The sequence below is a fragment of the Dendrobates tinctorius genome, unplaced genomic scaffold, assembly GCF_039654945.1.
Source record: "Dendrobates tinctorius isolate UK_male_01 unplaced genomic scaffold, ASM3965494v1 ptg000103l, whole genome shotgun sequence".
Taxonomy (NCBI): Eukaryota; Metazoa; Chordata; class Amphibia; order Anura; family Dendrobatidae; genus Dendrobates; species Dendrobates tinctorius.
The window spans coordinates 3,783,153-3,806,326 of record NW_027361771.1 but is presented as its reverse complement, the minus strand read 5'-3'; the positions used below and the strand labels follow the sequence as shown (position 1 = coordinate 3,806,326).

The following is a 23,174-nucleotide window of genomic DNA, read 5'->3' as shown; positions in this document are numbered from 1 at the left end:
AAAAGTTGTACAACTTGTCCGGAGTACACTGATACCCCATATATGCAGGTAAACCATTGTTTGTGTGCACGGCAGATAACGGAAGGGAAGGAGCGCCGTTTGACTTTTCAATGCAAAATTGGCTGGAATTGAGATCGGACGCCATGTCACGTTTGGAGAGCTCCTGAAGTGCCTAAATAGTGGAATCCCCCACAAGTGACACCATTTTGGAAAGTAGACCCCCTAAAGAACTTATCTAGATATTTGGTGAGCACTTTGAACCCCAATTGCTTCACAGAAGTTTATAATGTAGAGCCGTAAAAATAAAAAAAATATTTTTTTCACAAAAATGATATTTTCAACCCCAATTTTTTATTTTCCCAAGGGTAACAGGAGAAATTGGACCCCAAAAGTTGTTGTGCAATTTGTCCTGAGTATGTTGATACCCCATATGTGGGGGTAAACCACTGTTTGGGCACATGGCAGAGCTTGGAAGGGAAGGAGCACCGTTTGACTTTTTCAATGCAGAATTGGCTGGAATTGAGATCAGACGCATGTCGCATTTGGAGAGCCCCTTATGTGCGTAAACATGGAAACCCCCAATTCTAACTCCAACCCTAACCCCAACACACACCTAACTACAAACCTATCCCTAACACACCCCTAATCTCAACCCTAACCCTAACTTTAGCCCTAACCCTAACTATAGAGCCAACCCTAACCCTAATGGGAAAATGGAAATACATTTTTTTTACTTTATAATTTTTCCCTAATTAAGCAGGTGATAAGGTGGGTTCGATTTACTATTTATAGCTTGTTTTTATAGCGAATTTTTATGTTTGGCAGCTGTCACACACTAAAAGACGTTTTTCATTGCAAAAAATAGTTTTTGCATCACCACATTTTGAGAGCTATAATTTTTCCATATTTTGGCCCACAGAGTCATGTGAGGTCTTATTTTTTGTGGGATGAGTTGATGTTTTTAGTAGTACCATTTTTGGGCACATGACTTTTTTGATTGCTTTTTATTCCAATTTTTGGGAGGCAGGATGAACAAAAAACAGCTATTGATGAATTTCTTTTGGGGGGGGCTTTTATACCATTTCGCATGTGGTAAAATTGATAAAGCGGTTTTATTCTTCGGGTCAGTATGATTGCAGCGATACATCATTTATATCATTTTTTAATGTTTTGGTGCTTTTACACAATAAAAACTATTTTATAGAAAAAATAATGATTTGTGCATCGCTTTATTCTGAGAGCTATAACTTTTTTATTTTTCCGGTGATGGCGCTATATGGCAGTTTTTTATTTGTGGGATGTTTTTACAATTATTTTAAATTTTTTTTTATTTCATTCTTACTTTTACACTGTGTCCCACTATGGGACACTCATTTTGTTTAGGCTGATCTGTAAAATGAAACTGAAAAATTTGATAAAGCAAGGCATTTTTAGGAGCATTGGTAGTGATAAACATGCTAATATCCATTACAGCAGTACATATGATAATGAAAAGTAGTCGGCACTCCAGTCGTTATCGTGGTGCACGTGGAGGAAATGATTCATCCAAGAAAAGAGGAAATCCCGGAACTCACATGTGTTGATTTAATTTGCTTTATTCCACATCACAGCAAAACGTTTCAGCTCATCCAGAGCCTTTGTCAATTGACAATGGCACTGGATGAGCTGAAACGTTTTGCTGTGATGTGGAATAAAGCAAATTAAATCAACACATTACAGCAGTACAACCTATGGGGAATTTCTCTAACATGCGAACTGATAGGACAGATGGAAATATTAATCAACACCTTAAGCTTACAATGGCATGTGTTGTGAGTTCATTTTCTGGTCTACCAGTTGTGAGTTCTCCTTCCAGGCTCCCTCTGGTGGTAACAGGAGGTAGTGAGGCTGATTTAATCAGTAGAGATCTGCCACCTGATAATGAGGAGGACGATTGGACCTCAGGAATCTCAGATTGGATTTAAGACAGCCGACGCCTTACTCTGGTGCTGGTGATTCCTTCTACTTGTCAGGTCTTGGTTCTCAGCTCTGTTCCAGTCAGCTCAAGCTAAGTTTCTCTGCTAATGTTCACACTTGATTTTGCTGTTCTATTCAGTTTTTTGTGTGGTCAGCCAGCCCCGGCTGGGACTGTGCTGAATTTCCACTCTTATTTATCTGTATTTGCCAATTTGCCTTTTGTCCCTTATTAGATTGGCCTCTTTTTGCTCTGTCTCAGAATATTTCAGAGTGCTGATATAGTGGGAGAAGTGTAGTGACTTCAGGGTTAATTTTGTAATCAGAAGTGTTGGACATTATTTTGTAGGGTTTTGGGCAGATTGCAGACAGTCTCTTTCCTTTCCTCTCCTTTCTAGTTAGTTTGGGCCCCATCGTTTGCTCAGCCTATTTTCCTGCCTGTGTTTGTGTTTTCATCTTGTTTCACCGTCAATACATGTGTGGGAGCTGTCTATTCCTTTGGGGTCTGCTCTGGGGCAGTTAATTTCCCCTTTTCTTGCTTTAGGCTTATTTAGTCATCTGGCCATGACGAGGCGTCTAGGTTCATCGTAGGTACCCTCCACGGCTGCTGCTAGTTGTGTGGTTAGGATCAGGGATCTGCAATCTGCATAGTTACCAACCTCTCTGGTTTTTCTGGGCTTAGTATGTTTAGGTTTTTTCCTCCTCGGTGACCCATTCATAACAGGCATGTAAAAGTTTGGTCACCCCTGGTCAAAATGACTGTTATTGTGAAGAGTTAAGCAAGTTGAAGATTAAATGATCTCTAAAAGAGCTAAGGTTAAATATGACGTTTTCTTTATCATCTTTTACATTTTAAAAATTAAGAAAGGAAAATGGGCTGAAGCAAAAGTCTGGGCACCCAGCATGGTTAGTATTTGGTAGCACCACCTTTTGAAAGAATAACAGAAGGAAAATGCTTTTTGTAGCCTGCCAAGAATCTTTCAATTCTTGTTTGAGTGTGTCACAACTCGGTGTTTGAAATACCCAGGGCCAGGGTCTCCTTCCCTGTCCCTAACACTAGGGGCACCCTTACTATTCCCGCTCTTCGGATTACTTCGGATCATGAAGACGCTGGGGCCACGTACCTTGCTCAATGTCTGAATAAGCCCTATATATGTTCCCCTCCCCACCCAGGGAGATGGGGAGAAATAGCGTATGTATATACAAAATCCAGACTAACAAGGGAGGACGTACAGGGATAAATGAAATGCCAAACATACAAATATGCACTCACAGAACAGCGAGAAACACTGGGTAGTAAAGGAAAGAAAACCAAATAGAGAGGAAGAGGATCTGCACACAGCTAAAACAGTCATAGATCAAAACTCCAAATGTCTCTACCAACAACCAACACCTCCACTCCAAACCAGGCAGTACAAAACTAACACAGGCATTCCAGATTGCCAGAGCTAAGTATATATAGTAGAGGGAAGTGGCCAATACCGAAAAGCTGAGATCATCCAAGCTGGAAAGCTTCAGAGACTCTAAGCTGAACACTGCTGACAAAAACCTGCACCATTTAATATGAGGGAGAAGTGCTTCTAATCAGTGCAAGAGTATGTGAAGTCAGATGCTATGGTCTTCTACCCTCTCTCTGTAGTGATAAACCTGTAACAGTACCTCACCCTTCTAAGAGGGACCTCCAGATCCTCAGAGCTGGGTCTATCGGGGTGTGCGGCGTGAAAGGACCAGATCAACCTGACCGCATGGACATCAAATACTGGTACCCACATTCTCTCTTCAGGACCGTATCCCTCCCACTGTACCAAATACAGAAGAGATCGACACACCAAGTGAGAATCCACGATCTTGGCTATATGAAACTCCAAATTCCCATCAACAATGAGATGGAGGTGGGGTGATGGTTCAGAGGACGCAACATATTTTTTGAGCAGATACAGTTGACACACATTATGAATCCTAAAAGTAGGTGGCAGAGCAAGACGGAATGCTATAGGATTGACAACGGCCACAATCATATAAGGAACAATGAACCTGGGACCTTTAACTTAATGTTCCTGGCGGACAACCACACCAAATCACCAACATACAGGTCCGGACCCATCAAACCTCTCCGTTCAGCCACTCTCTTATATTTGAACCACATCTTCAAATTATTAAGAATACCTTGCTACACATACGTAATAGATTATGAAAACTATTCCTCTTCAGGTATTTCCAAGGAATGATTCCTACAGTGGGTACGGAAAGTATTCCGACCCATTTAAATTTTTCACTCTTTGTTTCATTGCAGCCATTTGGTAAATTCAAAAAAGTTCATTTTTTTCTCATTAATATCCACTCTGCACCCCATCTTGACTGAAAAAAAGGAATGCAGAAATGTTTGCAAATTTATTAAAACAGAAAACTGAAATATAACATGGTCATAAGTATTCAGACCCTTTGCTCAGACACTCATATTTAAGTCATATGCTGTCCATTTCCTTGTGATCCTCCTTGAGATGGTTTTACTCCTTCATTGGAGTCCAGCTGTGTTCAATTAAACTGATGACTCGATTTGTAAAGGCACACACCTGTCTATATAAGACTTCACAGCTCACAGTGCATGTCAGACCAAATGAGAATCATGAGGTCAAAGGAACTGGCCAAGGAGCTCAGAGACAGAATTGTGGCAAGGCACAGATCTGGCCAAGGTTACAAAAGAATTTCTGCAGTACTCAAGGTTCCTAAGAGCACAGTGGCCGCCATAATCCATAAATGGAAGAAGTTTGGGACCACCAGAAATCTTCCTAGACCTGGCTGTCCAGCCAAACTGAGCAATTGTGGAAGAAGAGCCTTGGAGAGAGAGGTAAAGAAGAACCCCAAGATCACTGTGGCTGAGCTCCACAGATGCAGTAGGGAGATGGGAGAACGTTCCAGAAAGTCAACTGTCACTGCAGCACTCCACCAGTTGGGCCTTTCTGGCAGAGTGGCCCTACGGAAGCCTCTCCTCAGTGCCAGACATTATTATTATTATTTATTTAGAAAGCCCACATAGAGTTTGCTAAAAAACCACATAAAAGCTCCCAGACTATGGGAAATAAGATTCTCTGATCTGCTGAGACAAAGATGGAACTTTTTGGTAATAATTCTAAGCAGTACGTGTGGAGAAAACCAGGCACTGCTCATCACCTGCCCAATACAATCTCAACAATAAGTAATTGTGGCCAAGGAGTACTAGTTAAACCTCATATCCACAAGACTTGTTTCCAAAATGCATCAGGCTTGTTTACATGGTTTTTTTTGCATACTTCTGATGCTGAATCTTATGGTGAAGATGCAGGAGGGTTTTCTTCTCAGGAGTCATCAATGAATGCCAACTTGAACAGTAGAACAATGTACCAAAACCCCAGAGTCTGCTAAAATCTTTCTGAAGGTATTTTGCAGTTAAGCGTGGGTTCCGATTTGTCTCTCTAGCAATCCTATGAGCAGCTCTCTCTAAAATTTTGCTTGGTCTTCAAGACCTGATCTTGAATTCCACTGTTCCTCTTAACTGCCATTTCTTAATTTCATTTCGAACTGATGAAAGGGAAGCTTAAAAACACTTTGCTATCTTCTTCTTCTGCTTTGTGGGCCTCCAACATTTTCATTTCCAAGTGTTAGGCAGCTGCTTAGAAGAACCCATGGCTGCAGTTTTTTTGGTACAAGGTTAGAGGAGGCTGGATTTTTATAAAGATGACAGGCTAATTAGGTGAAAGATATCTGTGCACACAAATCTCCAAGGATGCCCAAACTTTTGCATTGCCCATTCTCCTTTTTCTAATTTTTTAAATGTAAAAATTACTTTTTTTGTCTAACATACAAAGGAAATGTGTAATCTTTAACATTAGCCTTTTAGAGATTGTTTCATCTTCATCTTGCTTAAAGAAGTTGTCCATTACTTGGATAACTTCTTGTCATACCCCGATTGGCCCCTATAAAATAATAAAGCTTATACTCACCTCCCGTGCTGGTGGCACTCGGTCTCCCATGCTGTCAACGCTGGCGTCACTGTCCCCGCTTCCAGTCGAATTTAGCAGAAAGAGGAAGTCTGAGATCAGCTGCAGCCCAGACTTTCTTTTCATGCTCGATCTGTCCAAAGGCGGGGACAGTGAGGCCAGCGCTGATATGGCGCCCTCGTCATGTGTCAAAACAACGGAACTGGAGCACCAGGAGACCGAGTGCCATTACAGTGGAAATGGTGGCAGCACAGGAGGTGGAATATAGGCTCAACTGGATGGACAATTTTTTCAGCCTTGCTAACTATGTTAATATGAGTATAGCCTTTATTATTTTATGGTGGCCAAATATTTTGATCATGAAGGGGTTGCTCCTTAACTGTTCACAATAATGGTAATTTTGACCAGAGGTGCCCATCTTTTGCAGGCAACTGTAAGTGTTGATTACTTACATCTTTCTGCTTCCATCTCACAGCATTTAGTGTTTGGGAAGGTTATACAGCAAGAATTGTTGCTTAAAAACATCATCTCTCCTCTCACAATGCTGTTGACCCAGCTGTACTGCTTTTTTCCCAACAGTGGCTGCTGTGTGGGTTTCCTCTGTATTCTCCGGTTTCCTCCCACACTCCGAAGACATACTGATACGGAATTTAGATTGTGAGCCTCAATGGGGACAGTGAAGATAATGTCTGTAAAGCGTCATTCAATTAATGGCGCTACATAAATAACTAAAAAATAAATATTATGGCACACTTTTTATATATATTTTTTGCACTAGTTTTTGGCTCTGTCAGTTGCAGGAAACTATAACCATTGTGCTTCCTTCCAACTCAAGGAAAATGCATTTTCGGTGAGTAACACCACTCAACTTTTCTGTTTTATTAGGGCATATGAATATAAAGGGGATACACTGGGCATAACACTCTATAAATCAGGAAGGAGAGTAGCAACAAAAACCAGTTCCCCCATGAAGCGGTAACTTTGGTGGCAGCCCGGCAAAACTGCATTTTCCCTAGTGACAAAGGTGATAACATCTACTGGCACATGACAGAGTTGTTGCACTACTCAAGGCTGTCCTGAAATGACAACCTTTTGATCCAACCTGCCACTTACCATATTTATAAGCCACAAATTTGTTAATATTTTGTACATAAAATTGAAAATAAGTTGTCACCACTTGTATGTTAAATCAATCTACAGATAAGTGCATTTGCTCGTTTTTATGTAGAATATTTTGTTTTCAATGTCGATCATAAATTAGACCTATAGAAGAAAACATATCGTTCTCCGCAATGTATGTTAATCATTGTCTGAGCTTAGTTCAGTCTAGTATTCTCAAGGAGAACTTGGGACAAACACATAATACTGCTTGTCAACCAGTGATCCTTTAAGTTTAAGTGAAAAAGTTCTCACTTTTTTTTAATGTACATACAGTTACTTTGTCATCTTCTGCTATGCCTTGAAATAAATAAGTCTGTGCAGATGGCTCTATGAAACTAAATTGAATTACATGGTCTTTCACTTTAATTTGCACTTTGTTGGAAAGAATATAACTCACCGTAAGATTACAGAGCACGAGAAAAAGCGCCATCTCCTTCACCAGTCTGCGGCTGACACTAAGACGTCCAACATTATGTAAATAAGCCACAGATGCCCTGCGGATCTCAACTATGGAAAGCCTTCGAGGAGCTTCATCATCAACCCCTTTGTTCTCCTTGTTGGCCTGTAGATACGAATGCTCCTTGTGCTCTTTTTTCATGCCTTCTATTATGAAAATATTTTGAAATATATGTTGTAAGATCATAAGGATGGAGTATATCAGGTTCAAACTGTTGAGCAGATTCCATGAACCAGTGGCTACAATAGCAACTATGGAATAGTAGGATATTGAAATCTGACCAAGTGCTGCTCCAAGCAGGAGAATAATTTCCAGACTTCGAGTGTAGTTTTTCATTGGACCTCTATGACCATTGGTCTTCTTCTGGTGATGTGTTTTTATCTCTGTGCTGAAGTTTCGCTTTGTCTGAGGATTGTTTCTGTCCATTTGTTCATTGTTCATGTTCTGCATTTCAGTAAATCCATTGTGCATTTCACCCTCTGCTTGCTTTTCATTGTCCTCTGACTTCTCCTCTTCTTCTATTATGTGATACCCAATTTTTTCTGGATCCTCAAAGTTATTCTTTGCTTCATTTGACTCTCCATGATCATCTGCTTCTGCTTCTGACTGCCCGTGATCCTTATTCTTCTCCATATTCCTGTGCCTACAATGTTTTGTCCTTTTTTGCCTCTTTTCTCTGCCTTGTATATCAGGATCTTCACCATTTTCATTATCCCGTCTTGTGAGCTCATTGCGTCGTTTATCTCTAAAGGTTTGGGCAATTATTCCTATTAAGCAGGGTACAACCATCAATAATAGCAGAATGATACAATACATAAAATATATAATAAAGGAGGTGGTGGCTACAGTTCCGCTTGAAGCTTGAACTTGGTATTGGATGAAGATACAAATTCCAACTAGTAATGCAGCAACACCTAAAACTGGTCCATAAAGGACCCCTTGCAGACGAAATCTCGGGTGGGACATTGTAGAATGATGAAGTTCTCTTCTGCCGACGTTCCTCCACATTATAAAAAGCATGGAGGCACAAATCAGACTGTATTCAAGATTGAAAGGGTATAAAGTTACATATCCTCGCTGAAAGGTCCAACAAGCTGAGAATTTAAGGCACAAGCATCCAGAGGAGTCATTTCCAGCTAGGGATAGAAGTAACATTAATGTAGAATTAATACTCAAAAAATGTCAAGTATTCAAATAGCAAGGAAATGGTACTATAGTCACTGGGTCTTAAGTACTTGCCTGATGTGTTGTTTACTTGTAAGCTCTCCGTTCCTCGGTGCACAGAGTCGTTTATCACAGCCAGGAGCCAAAGCAGTAAATTGGTAGCCATAGTTAGCATGATGCACCACCTGGGGATTAAACTGAAATGAGTGTCCATATGGTACAAAGTCAAATTGCAGCGTTTGCCTTGTAGACCTACAGACAACATAAGGCGCTTTCTAGACCTGGGCTGAATCAGTGCAGGCCAAGGATTACCAGTTGATAATATTTTTATGCTTTACATTTCCTTTGGCTGTTTTTTTCCACCTTTGTTCCAACAGGGTGGGTCTGTAATCAATTATTCCAGTTTAGTTTCTTTGCCTGATGTCTAAAGAGGCCTAAAATCCACATCCTGTCTCCTCAGAGGCCTCCACTCCCCATACTATAACCTACACCTCTGAATGTTTAGATTGTATGTGCTGCTAAAACACTCAGCAGGAAGTCAGTACATAAGGCATCCTCTACAGAAATGGCAAAAATATTCTAAACTGCAATTAAAGCTATCGTGATAACACAAGGACTGTTCAGTAATTGATAGGGAAGATGGGTGGGAGCTTGGTATTCAGGTGGTCCGGTTTATAAAACTTATTCTTATACAGCCTATTAGGGAGTTCTGAGGGTTGACCACAGTTCAGAATTTTTATCTGTTGGTCAGATTGCAGAGTCTCTAACCACTTCTCGACATCGGATATACCAGTACCCATTATTTTGCAGGTAGTACACGCAAACGGACGTACTGCTATGTGTTGTAGGAAAATGGTCACCGTGTCAAAATTCATGGTGATTGGACAAAGATGATGCTGACAGCAGACCATATCCTCTTAATGCTCGAGGAGGTATCAGCAGCCCCGACAACAGCAATTGTGAGATTGGCCTTTCAAATGTGACTGGCCAATTGTAGCACTTTTGCATTTAAATCAAATCCAAAGGCCCCTTATAATGATGGTCAGGGGTGATTGGTGCTGTCTATGACGACACTAGTCACAATGAGGCTCCTCTATGACTAAGCGTTGGCCCATCCGCCACTATCACAGCAATTGGTCAGTCTCTGCAGATTATCGGCAGCAAGTGACTCAGTGGTTAGCACTGTTGCTTTGCAGGGCTGAGGTACTGGGTTGAAATCCTGCCAAGTACAACATTTTTCAAAGAAATTGTATGTTCTCCCCTTGTTTGCATGGGTTTCATCTGGGTACTCTGATTTTCCTCCTACATTCCATAGACATGCTGATAGGGAATTTAGATTGTGAGCCTCAATGAGGACAGTGACAATAATGTCTATAAATTGCTAGCAAACTTGCTAGATCATCCTCAGAGCATGGTGTAGCAGTTTGTCAGTGCATCGCTGACAGTTTGTAAGGCACAGCAATGCTATGTAAGCTTTATAAGTGATCAGACTGCAAACTGTGGAAGTCCCTTAGTGGGACAAAGTAAAAAAAATATTTTTAAAAAACAATCCCAAAATAATAAAAGTATATATGTATCTATATTGTACCCATAAATAAATATTTTTTATAAAAAAAAAGCAAAACACTCACAAAAAAGTACACGTATTTGGTATCACTGTGTCCAGAACGACCCAACCTATAAAACAGTCGCGCTAGTTAACCCCTTTAGTGAACTGGGCAAAAAAATGGGCAAAAAAGATGCATTATCATCATACCGTCTAACAAAAAATGGAATAAAACAAAAAGTGGATAAGAAAGACAAAATGTAAATTAATATGGTTTTTCTGAAAAAGTCATCTTGCAGTGCAAGCAACAATCCGCCAAACAGCTCCATTAACAGAAAAATAAAAGTTATATCTTTCAGAGTAAAGTGATGCAAAAATAAGTTAGAGAAAATATTTTTTCTCTAAAATATTTTTTAATGTGTAAAAGCGTCAAAACATAAAAAAAATATAAATGTGGTATCGCTGTAATCATAATGAACCCTAAGAATAATGCTGCCTTAGCAATTTTACAACATGCAGAATGGCATAAAGAAACAAAACAAAAAAACAATTCCTGGATTGCTGGTTTTTGTTCATTCTTCTTACCAAAAGTCAGAATAGAAAACGATCAAAAATGTAATGTTGCCAAAATTGGTACCAATAAAAAGGTCAACTCATCCCGCAAAAACCAAGCCCATAAATGATTCTGTCCACTGAAATAGGAAAAAATTATAGCTCTCAAAATAAATATGGCGAAAAGCGTCTTTTAGTGTGAGGCAGCAGCCAAACAGAAAAAAAACAATATAAATTTGGTATCGCTGTAATCGTTTACACCTGAAGAATAGAGTAGTCTAATCACTTAGACGGCACGAGGAACAGCATAAAAAATAAACAAAACTAATTGTTCACCTGCTGTTGATTTTCTCATTCTGCCTCCCAAAGATTGCACTCACATTTTTCCTGCATTCTACGCTGAGCGCCAGAGGCGTATCTAGGCTTCCTGGCACCAGGGGCAAGAATTTGGTTTGGCGCCCCCCCCAAGTACATATGCGACTTGCACACTTAGCCATGTACGCACGAGCTGCTCTCCCTAATGCTCTCAATGTTCAGTAAAAAACTGTAAGCAGGAAGAGAAGCTCGTTGTCAAGTATGAAAATCGCATATGAGTGAAGTGTCCGTGTGATGACTACTGGAACCTGCAGAGCTGAATCCTGACATTGCAGCTTCTGAATTCTCACAACGAATGCACTGCACACTTTTAGGATTCTCCCTTGCCGATGTACAGTCATGTCAGCACAAGTATGTGATTTATATATTTCTGGCCACATTCCGACTAGACGTGCCCGGCCTCACTCCGTTCATTTTCAATGAGTGAGGCCACACACGTCTAGTCAGCATGTGACCGCATGTATGTAAATTAGCGGCACGAGAGAATCCTGACAGCGTACAGTGAGCACTGTGAGAATTCAGAAGTCTGCAGTCACATAGAATGACTGCAGACTCCGTACAAGCCTGAACAACCCCTTTAATGTTCCTAACAAATAAAAACATGAGAATAAGTCAGTAGCACAAATAACATTTACATCCAAGTACCTTATAGATGGCGTCGTCTCTGGAGTCGTTCTCCTTTTCTTCTTCTTGTCCAAACCCCATGATGAGTTTTCTCACCCACATCTCGTCTCTGCAGACTTTCATCTTCTCCGGTCTTCTGCAGCAAATCTCCACATGATGCCCTTAAAGATAGAAGTGTCATTATAATGCTCCTGAATAAAAATGTCTGCAATATACTGTCGCCTCACACTATTCCCCTCCCTCCTCTAACATCCCTCTGTTCACCATACTGTCTCATCATGTATTTACCCCCTCACTCTCTATACTGTCTGCTCACACATACCCCTGACTCCCCATACTGTGTCCACACACATTAACCCGTTCGCTCCCCATACTGTCTGCACCCAACCCCCATACTGATTCCTCATACATACTCTGTGTCCTCAAATCTCCCCACACACATTAAATCCCCCCATCCCCACTCCAAATCCCTCACACACATTAAATACCCCCCCATCCACACTCCAAATCCCTCAGACACATTAAATACCCCCCATCCACACTCCAAATCCCTCACACACATTCAGTAACCCCCATCCACACTCCAAATCCCTCACACACATTAAATAACCCCCATCCCCACTCCCAAATCCCCCCCACACATGATGTACCCCCCACTCCAAATCCCCCACACATTAACCCCATCCCCATTCATTAACCCCCATCCCCACTCCAAATCCCCCACACATTAAATAACCCCCATCCTCACTCCCAAATCCCCCCACATATTATGTACCCCCCACTCCAAATCCCCCACATATTAACCCCATCCCTACTCATTAACCCCCCAAACAATAACCCCCATCCCCACTCATTAATTCCATCCCCACTCATTAACCCCCCTGTCCATACTCCCAAATCCCCCAACACATTATGTACCCCCCACTCCAAATCCCCCACACATTAACCCCCATCCCCACTCATTAGCCCCCAGACATTAATTCCATCCCCACTCATTAACCCTCCACAAATTAATTCCATCCCCACTCAATAACCCCCATCCCCACTCATTAACCCCCCACTCAATAACCCCCATCTCCACTCATTAACCCCCCACTCAATAACCCCCATCCCCACTCATTAACCCCCACACATTAACCCCCATCCCCACTCATTAACCCCCACACATTAACCCCATCCCCACTCTTTAACCCCCCCCACACAGTAACCCCCATCCCCACTCTTTAACCCCCACACACAGTAACCCCCATCCCCACTCTTTAACCCCCCCACAGTAACCCCCATCCCCACTCATTAACCCCCCCACTCATTAACCCCCATCCCCACTCTTTAACCCCCCCACACATTAATCCCCATCCCCATATTAACCTCATCTCCACGCATTAAGCCCCCGCGCATTAACCCCATCCCCACTCATTAACCCAACTACACATTAACACCCCCCATCTTCGGTGGTTTCTTCAGCTCCACATTGGAGCACACTTACCACCAGCGCTGAGCGTTCACTGAGCACTCTGGGTGCCGGGGAGTGACGTCAGCAGCGTGATCACATGACATGTCCCGCTGCTGACGTCGCTCTGGCTCGGCGGTCAGAGCTGCAATTGTACTGGCGTCTATACAGAAGCCAGTACAATTATTCCCTGGGAGCCGGCATGCGCACCTTCTCTGCGCCAGCTGTCAGCTTGACAGCTGACACAGAGAACCGCCGACTCTCAGGCCCGGGGGGCGGCAGAACGCAGCCGCCAGGGAGGACACTGCGGACCGCTGCATTGCGGACCGGACTGCGCCCCCTGCCGGCTGCGCCCGGGGCAACTGCCCCGGCTGCCCCCCCTAGATACGCCCCTGCTGAGCGCTAAAACCGGGCTTTCCATATCCGAGTAACTCTGCTGCCTCATTATAGTGAGTGGCTCCCTCAGGGGTTTCATCTGAATCATGTCACTTGGAGGTTTAGATGGAAACCCCAAAATAAGTGCTCAGCATAGAGACCGTGTAAATGTGATCCCAAATGTTATGTATAATGTTCCCAATAAAAGCTTCAACTCAATCCACAAAAAATCAAGTCCTCACTCAGGTCCATCAACTGCTAACAAAAATACAGGGGTTTCCACATTAGTTATAGTACAAAGGCTCTGGAAAAGCGAAATGGCCCCTCAACCCCCCAAAATAAATTCAGCAAATTCTGCACTCCCAAATCCTAAACGCAGTTAGTGTCCACATGTTTGTAATTTCTGTAGTGATGAGAGCCCACCTAATTTATAGGTGCAAGAGCTGGGCACTACAATGTACTGGTGGTCGCTACAGCATACTGGTCACTACAATGTACTGGGCACTGCAATGTACTGGGCACTGCAACAGCAGTTTCCAATTTTCACTCATCAACATCCACTACTGCTTGTTTCTGGAAAACACCCATTGAGTAAAAATTGTCACTAGATCTGTAGATAAATTCCTAAAGGGGTATAAGTTCCAAAATGTGGTATGACTAATTGCTGTACAGCAACATGTGGGGTATTTCTATATTCAGCAGAAATTGTGGGACAAATTTTGGTGCCATTTTTACCCATTTCCTAGTGCGAAAATGTAAAATCTGGGGCTAAAACAAAATTTTGGTGGTAAAAATTCTCTTTTTTTCTTCACTATCCTATGGTATAAAATTCTGTGACCCACCAGTGCTGTCAATATGATTACTGCACCCATAGATTAATTAATTGAGAGGTGTAGTTTGTAAAATGGTGTCTGTTATGGAGGGGGGTTCTGCTGTTCTGGCACGTTAGAGGCTCTGCCAATGTAACATGGCACCCTCAAATTAGTCCTGCAAAATCTGAACTCCAATATGGCACTTCTTCCCTTCTGAGATTTGCACCGTGCCTCAAAAGTAGTTTTCAACCAAATAAGAGGTATCGACGTAACAGTAGTTTTCCCCACATATGGGTTATCTGCGTACTCAAGAGAAATTGCACAACCAAGCTTTGGGTCCATTTTTTCCTGTTACCCTTGTAAAAATAAAAAATTTGGGGCTAATGCAATATTTTTGTGGGAAAACTATGAATTTTTTTATTTTCACAGGTCTGCAATATATGGTGCATCTCACAAAATTAGAATATCATCAAAAAGCAAATTTATTTCAGTTCTTCAATGCAAAAAGTGAAACTCATATAGTAGATAGAGTCATTACAAACAGAGTGATCTATTTCACGTGTTTATTATAGTGGTTTGAAAAAACCACTATATTGTAATCCGAACGCTGCTAACTTATTCATCATCTTCTTATTATTAAGTTGATTTCCGCAATTAATGCGGCCCGAACCGCTACACGCACAGACTCCGTTGAGGTGTCGTTTCGAAGCCAGCGTCCATGAGAGGTGTGCTAAGTATTTTTCGTGTCGATTGGATTTGTAGTTTTTGCGCAATTTGCGTTTGAAAATTTTTTTTCCCGTCATTGGAATGCATTGTCTCAATGCACTTGAATCGGGAAATTTTGCTATAGACAAAACATGCCCTGAGGCGATTGAAATAGCAGTTAAGCTCATTGATATGCGCAGGCAGACCCAGTTACTATGCCAACGCCTATGAACGTCACATGACATCTCCAAGACAGAGCTTCTGCCACATAATATCAGCTCTTAAAGCAAAACCCACAGCACAAATGCAAATCTAGCTTCATCACATGACGCATGCCCCTGAGAGAGAATGTGCGCCAAAGTGGATTTAGAAGCCCAGTGAGCCACCCTGGCTCTTAAAGGGCCGACGCGCCAAAGTGATTCTTAAAGAGCCGGCGCACCAAAATGAGTCTTAAAGGGCCGGCGTGCCAAATCGAAAGCTGAGTGACCCAAGGCTCCAAATCGGAGGCTGATAGACCCTGGCCTACAAAAAGGAGGCTGAGCCACCCTGGCATCCAAATTGGACCCAGAGTGGCCCCGCCCACCAAATCGGACCCAGAATGGCCCCGCCCACCAAATCGGACCCAGAGTGGCCCCACCCACCAAATTGGATCCTGAGGGGCCCCACCCACAAAATCGGACCCTGAGGGGCCCCGCCCACCAAATCGGACCCTGAGGGGCCCCGCCCACTAAATCGGATTCTGAAAGGCCCCAACCACAAAATCGGACCCTGAGGGGCCCCACCCACAAAATCAGACCCTGAGGGGCCCTGCTGACCAAATTGAACTCTGAGGGTCCCCGCCCACAAAATCGGACCCAGAGTGGCCCCGCCCACCAAATCAGACCTAGAGTGGCCCCGCTCACCAAATCGGACCCCGAGGGGCCTCACCCATCAAATCGGACCCCGAGGGGCCCCGCCCACCAAATCGGACCCCGAGGGATCCCGCCCACCAAATCGGACCCCGAGGGTCCCCGCCAACCAAATTGGACCCTGAGGGGCCCCGCCCACCAAATCGGACTCTGATAGATCCCGCCCACCAAATCAGACCCTGAGGGGCCCCGCTCACCAAATCGGACCCTGAGGGGCCCCACCCACCAAATCGGACCCTGAGGGGATCCACACCCACCAAATCGGACCCTGAGGGGCCCCGGCCACAAAATCGGACCCTGAGGGGCCCCGGCCACAAGATTGGACCCTGAGGGGCCCCAACCACCAAATCAGACCCTGAGGGGCCCCGGCCACAAAATCGGACCCTGAGGGGCCCCACCCATCAAATCAGCCCCTGAGGGGACCCGGCCACCAAATCGGACCCTGAGGGGCCCCACCCACCAAATCAGACAATGAGGTACCCCGGCCACAAAATCGGACCCTGAGGGGCCCCACCCACAAAATCGGACCCTGAGGCCAAAGTGGCCCCTGAGAGGCACCCACAGTTAAAATGGATCCTGAGTTGAAAGTCTTGCAGGTGCAGCAGGCAAGTCTCTCTTAAAGGGGCAGCACAGGCAGCATTTCAAACCACTATCTGTACTTCCTTCAGGAAATACACATCTAGTTAAAGTTAATGTTGATGATTATGGCTTACTGCCAATAAAAACCCAAAAGTCATTTTCTCAGTAAATTAGAATACTTTATAACAACAGCTTGAAAAATGATTTTAAAATCCGAAATGTTGGCCTACTGAAATGTATGTTCAGTAAATGCACTCAATTCTTGGTCGGGGCTCCTTTGGCATCAATTACTGCATCAATGCGGCGTGGCATGGAGGAGATCAGCCATCTACCAGGAAATTTTAGAGCACTTCATGCTTCCCTCTGCCGACAAGCTTTTTGGAGATGGAAATTTCATTCTCCAGCAGGACTTGGCACCTGTCCACACTGCCAAAAGTACAAATTCCTGCTTTAAAAATAACAGTATCACTGTACTTGATTGGCGAGCAAACTTGTCTGACCTTAACCCCATAGAGAATCCATGGGGTATTGTCAAGAAGAAGATGAGAGACACCAGACCCCACAATGCAGATGATCTGAAGGCTGCTATCAAAGCATCCTGGGCTTCCATAACATCTCAGCAGTGCCACAGACTGAATAGGGGTCTTCTCTGGGTGGACTGTGTACATTATCATTTTAATGCAAAAACTTGAGAATGGCTTCAAAGCGTATCTAGGTAGTAGCCATGCGGAAAACTGGAGTGATATAAAAATATCCATACTCCAATATTGCCAACATTTCTGGCTGTTTCATTCTTCCCATGTGAAGCACAACTGTAAATTTATGGGTTAGTTAAAAAAAACCCTGCAGTAATATAATTTCAACATTCATTTTCCAGTAAATTTCTAAGCTAAAAATAATGTACTGAGCAGACGTCAGTGGAAAAAAAAATTACTGAATGCCTGTAACTGACTAAATCTAAATATTAGTAGGAAAAACGGTAGCAAAATAATTACCAGTGCTACATTAATTTTCCAGTTAATTTCTAAACTAAAGAAAATATACTGAATTGACGTCAACGAAAAGAAAATAATTACTGAACACCTGCAACCAAATAACGCAAACCATAAATCTAAGGATTAGTAGAAAAAAACTTTATTAAAATAATTACTGTAATTTTACAGTAAATTTCTAAACCTGCAGAAAATTAATGCACTGAGTGTACGTGTGTGAAAGAGTTACTGACCGAACTCCACTGACTGATGCTAACAGTAATTCTATATATTCTTAAAAATTACTGTGATATAAAATAATTGCTACAGTAAATTTTTACTACATGTTCTGCTAATCCTATATCTAACTCTATCAGCGAATTAATTTTTTTTTACACAATTTAACCACTTCATCCCTGAGCCTATTTTCATATTCATGACCAGGCCAAATTTTACAATTCTGACCAGTGTCACTTTATGAGGAAGTAACTCTGGAACGCTTCAATGGATCCCACTGATTTGACAGTTCTAAATTTTGTTCTATTTGACTTGTGCTTATTTGTGAAAAAAAAAAAAAATTTGGCAAAACTTTAGAAAATTTTCCAATGTTCAAACTTTTATTTTTTATGCACTTAGTCATGTCATACAACATAGTTAATCAATAACATTTCCAACATGTCTTATTTACATCAGTAGAATGTTTGAAACATAATTTTTTTTGTTAAGAAGTTATAAGGGTTGAAAGTCTACCAGCGGTTTCTAATTTTCCAGCAAAATTTACAAAACCTTTTTTAAGGACAACATTACATTTGAAGTGACTCTGAGGCATCTATATGACAAAAAAATACCCAAGATTGAGACCATTCCAAAAACTGCACCACTCAAGGTGTTCAAAACCACATTCAGGTAGTTTATTAACCCTTCAGGTGCTTCACAAGAACTATAGAAATGTGCAAGGAAAAAATATAACTTTTTTCACAAAAACTTTACTGTAGACACAATTTTTTGTATTTTCACAAGGGTAACAGGAGAAAATGGACCACAAAACTTGTTGTTAAATTTCTCCTAAGCACACCGAAACCCCATATGTGGGGGAAACTACTGCTTGGGCGCATGGCAGGGTAGGAGCGCCATTTTACTTTTTGAATGTAAAATTTGCTGGAACAATTAGGGGACACCATGTCGCGTTTGGAGAGCCCCTGATGTGGGTAAACAGTGGTCACCGCCCAGAAGTGACGCCATTTTGGAAACTAGACCCCTCAGGGAACTTATCTAGATGTGTGGTGAGCACCTTGAACCTCCAGGTGCATCACAGAAGTTTTCAGGTGCATCTCACAAAGTTAGAATATCATCAAAAAATTAATTTATTTCAGCTCTTCAATGCAAAAAGCTCATATATTATATAGAGTCATTACAAATGTAGTGATCTATTTCAAATGTTTATTTCTGTTAATATTGATGATTATGGCTTACAGCCAATGAAAACCCAAAAGTCATTATCTCAGCTTGAAAAAATGATTTTAAAATTCGAAATGTTGGCCATCGGAAATGTACAGTATGTTCAGTAAATGCACTCAATATTTGGTCGGGACGCCATTGGCATCAATTACTGCATCAATGCGGCATGGCACTATAGTTTTTGCATTATAGTGATAATGTACAGTGTCCACCCAGAGAAGACCCCTATTCAAAATTAAGTTGGTCATTGATCACTTCCGCCACATATTTGCTGAAGTTTACATTCCGCAAAGGGACTACTGCTTAGATGGGTCCCTAATTCACTTTAAGGCTGTGTGCATATGTTGCAACATTTAAGCGTCATTGCCACGATGTTCGCCACAAAAATGCTTAAAAAACACATACAGAAAGCACTCCATGCATTCCTATGGCATTCCGCACATGCTGTGCTAGTGCTGCGATTTTTTTCGCGGCGGAATCGCATCGTGGAAAAAAATGCAGCATGCTCATTCTTTTTGTGGAATCGCCGCAATTCTGAAAAGAATTGCCGCGATTCCGCACCCATAGGAATGCATGAGAGCCGCTTACTTCCCGCATGTGGCTATGCCCACCATGCACAAAGTGAGCTGCTCAGGTGCGGATAATACCCACGGTGTGGAGGAGAGGAGACTGTCCTCCAGGCCCTGGGTACCATATCCCTGCAAAAAAAAATTAAAAATTAAAAATCGGGTTATATTCACCTTCCGGCGTCCAGCACAGCCTTCCCAGGCCTCAGCGATGCTCCCGTTCCCAGTAATGTCTTGCGGCAAGGACCTGTGATGACGTAGCAATATCTCGAGACCGCTACAGTATCACGGGACTTTACATCAAAGGTCTCGCAAGGCATTACTGGAAACGGAAGCATTGCTGAGGCCTGGGAAGACTGCGCTGGACATCGGAAGTTGAGAATATCACGATTTTTTATTTTTTTATTTTTAACATTTTTAACTATTGATGCCGCATAGGCAGCCTCAATAGTAAAAAGTTGGTCACACTCGTCAAACACTATGTTTGACGAGTGTGACCAACCTGTCAATCACATTCCAAGCGATGCTTCAAATCGCTTGGAAAGTGCTTGAATTTCGCACGCAAAAAATTACGAAAAAAAACGTGCAAAAAAAACCCTGCACGTTTTTCCTGGGAAGAAGTGCGTTTTTTTCTGCATACGTGGGCACATAGCCTAAGGGGGAGGCTTAACCCCCTCTCAACATATGACGTATATTTACTACCAGGATGACCGGTGATAGCCGAGCTATGATGTGCCTCTGAAGCTTTGAGACACAGATGCAATGGTACAAATAATTTCCCTGAAGGACAAGCAGGGGCGTCCTCCTGAGCCTTCAATACCTCTCCATCCAGCTCAGAACACATGGCAGAGACAACCACCCCTTTCTGAAAAATAGGGACAGAGTCATCTGAACAACCACCCCCAGGGAAACTTCAAGACACAGCATCAGCTGTAATGTTCTTAATCCCAGGACAATAAGTGACAATAACATTAAACCTGGTAAAAAGCAAAGATCATCTAGCTTGTATAGGATTAAGACATTTAGCGGATTCAAGGTACAACAGATTTTTATGATCAGTAATGACAGTGACAGGGCGGACTGACCCTTCAAATAGTGACGCCACTCCTCAAAAGCCAACTTCATGGCCAAAAGTTCTCTATTGCCTACATCATAGTTCATTTCGGCCGACGATAATTTTTTAGAGAAGAAGACACATGGATGTCACTTACCAGGAGATGACCCTTGAGACAACACAGCCCCGACCCCCACCTCAGATGCAACAGCCTCAACAGTAAATGGCTGAGATAGATATTTTCTCAGTTTTCATACCAATAACCACTTCTGCGAGTAAGAAAAATTGAGATTCACATGCGAAGGAGATATATACACCCAGGTTGTTATCCTCCATACAACCTGGGGTTAGAAGTTTTCCAACAGCTTTTTTTGCTTTTGTAAAGAAGAACAGACCCCAATGAAGTGTCCCCTTTGTCCACAGAATAAACACATCCCAGTTTTATGGTGAACCGTAAAACACTCATACTGAGGGGTGCCCTTCCTAATGGCATCGGTTCTTCAGAACACACAGGGAGAACCTCGGTTTTAGAGAGTACCATAGGGGGCGGAGTCACAAGAGGTCTATCCCTGAGGCATCTATCTATGCGTATGGCTAGAGCCATGGCAGCCTCCAATGACTCAGGAGTTTCACGAATCGCTAGTGCGTCTTTTAATTTTTCATACAAGCCCTGACAATACAGACTCCTAAGAGCAAGATCATTCCACCGGGTGTCAGTAGCCCATCTACGGAACTCTGAGCAGAATTCCTCTGCCAGCCGGTCTTCCTGCTGGAGCTTATGTAGCTTAGACTCAGCAAGGGAGACACGGTTTGGGTCATCTTACAGGAGGCCTAGAGCCTCACAAAAACCATCAAGAGACAGTGAGTCTGTCGAAAGGGAAAATGCCTAGGATAGAGAATCTTCTTCAAGGAGAGAAATAACAATCCCAACCCATTGCTCCGCATTCCCAGGTGAAAGAGGATGAAGCCTAAAATAAAGCTTGCAGGTTTCACGGAACAACAAATTTATCCCGTCCCCCAGAGAACTTATAGAGGGTCACCTTAGGTTCCAGTTCAGCCTGACTGCCCACCAGACCAACAAGAAAGTTAAGTTTATTCTCCCTGCAAGCAATCAGCACATAGTTTTGGAGGCGGGGGAGACGTCAGTTCAGTCATCGCTCTGAGTATACAGAGCGGCGGCTGTAACCGCGCCACCTGGACCTGACTGACAGCTAGCCTCTGTGTAGAGCCAGTGTTAGTCAGGGCTGGGGGCCATTCTGTATAGTTGAAGAGGTGACTGAACCCGCTGCGCCCCTCCTCCATGACTGATTACCGAATGCTTGCAGGGAGAATAAATTTAATTTTCTCTCTGCCGCATTCAGCTACGTGCAGACGCCTGGGAGCATAATAACGCTGTTAACCTGCAGATTAACCGCATATCTGCATGTTCACAGCATTATTTCTGGTGACAGGTTCCCTTTAACTCTAGTCCACAAAATCTCAGTGATTATTCTAAATTTCCTGTGCATACATGTCATAACAATTTATTTTTCCATACCCACCTACTTATATTATGTTGCACCTGGATACAATCCCTGCAGGAAAGCCACAGAAAAGGTGTCTGCAAAGGAAAAACATTTTGATCTCCAATTTTCTTGCTATAAAGGAATACTATGGGGAAACAAATCATTGATAGCAGAGGATTACCTTACACATGTGAAGTTGGCCATCTCGTATCTATAAGTCAGAAGCTGGGGTAGTTACAAACATTTGCATTTGATAACTTTCTTCTAGCAGGAATATTGCTATTTTATTACTCAATTGCTATTTTGGGTTTGGGTCCAACAACCATCTATACCGGTTTTAACCTGGTTCTCCATTGGCTGCAAAACCGCCCCAAGAGGAATTAAATGAGACAGTTGATTGCAATTCAAAGTATATGTTTATGAAGATATCATGATAGCTGAGTGGTTCACTATCTTAGCCAGTGCCTGTAGACTCTGAATCCAGTGGGTAGGTGATAATTTATGTAGATCCTAAATTTATAAACATGAAATTACTTCAAGTTCATATATATAGTCATGGCCAAAAGTGTTGGCATTCTTATAAATGTTTCAGAAAATGAAGTATTTCCCCCAGAAAATTATTGCTTTTACACGTTTTGTTATGTTATATATATGTTTATTTCCTTTGTTTGTATTGAAACAACACAAAAAAGGACAAAAAGAGGCAAATTGGTCATAATTTCACACAAAACCACAAAAAATGGTTGGACAAAATTGTTGGCAGCTTTCCAAAATTGGGGGTAAACAACTTTGTTTCAAGCTTGTGATGCTCGTTCAAATTCACCTGTGACAAGTAACAGGTGTGGGCAAAATGAAAATCACACCTGAAACCAGATAAAAAGGAGAGACGTTGACTCAATCTTTGCATTGTGTGTCTCTGTGTGCCACCTAAGAATGGAGAACAGAAAAAGGAGAAGAAAACTGTCTGAGGAATTGAGGACCA

General features: G+C 42.5%; 1 protein-coding gene across 2 annotated transcripts in view; it reads right to left on the bottom strand.

Moving 5' to 3' along the window:
- LOC141099882 (proton channel OTOP3-like) overlaps positions 1–23,174 on the bottom strand; it is a 68,747-nt gene that overhangs the window by 3,073 nt on the left and 42,500 nt on the right. For both annotated transcript variants that reach the window (XM_073587956.1, XM_073587958.1), the window contains 3 exons: positions 22,229–22,287; positions 8,788–8,897; positions 7,489–8,684 (listed from right to left, as the gene is read on the bottom strand). In XM_073587956.1, the coding sequence (XP_073444057.1) occupies positions 7,489–8,684; positions 8,788–8,897; positions 22,229–22,287 (1,365 nt within the window). The remainder of the gene's footprint in view (positions 1–7,488; positions 8,685–8,787; positions 8,898–22,228; positions 22,288–23,174) is intronic.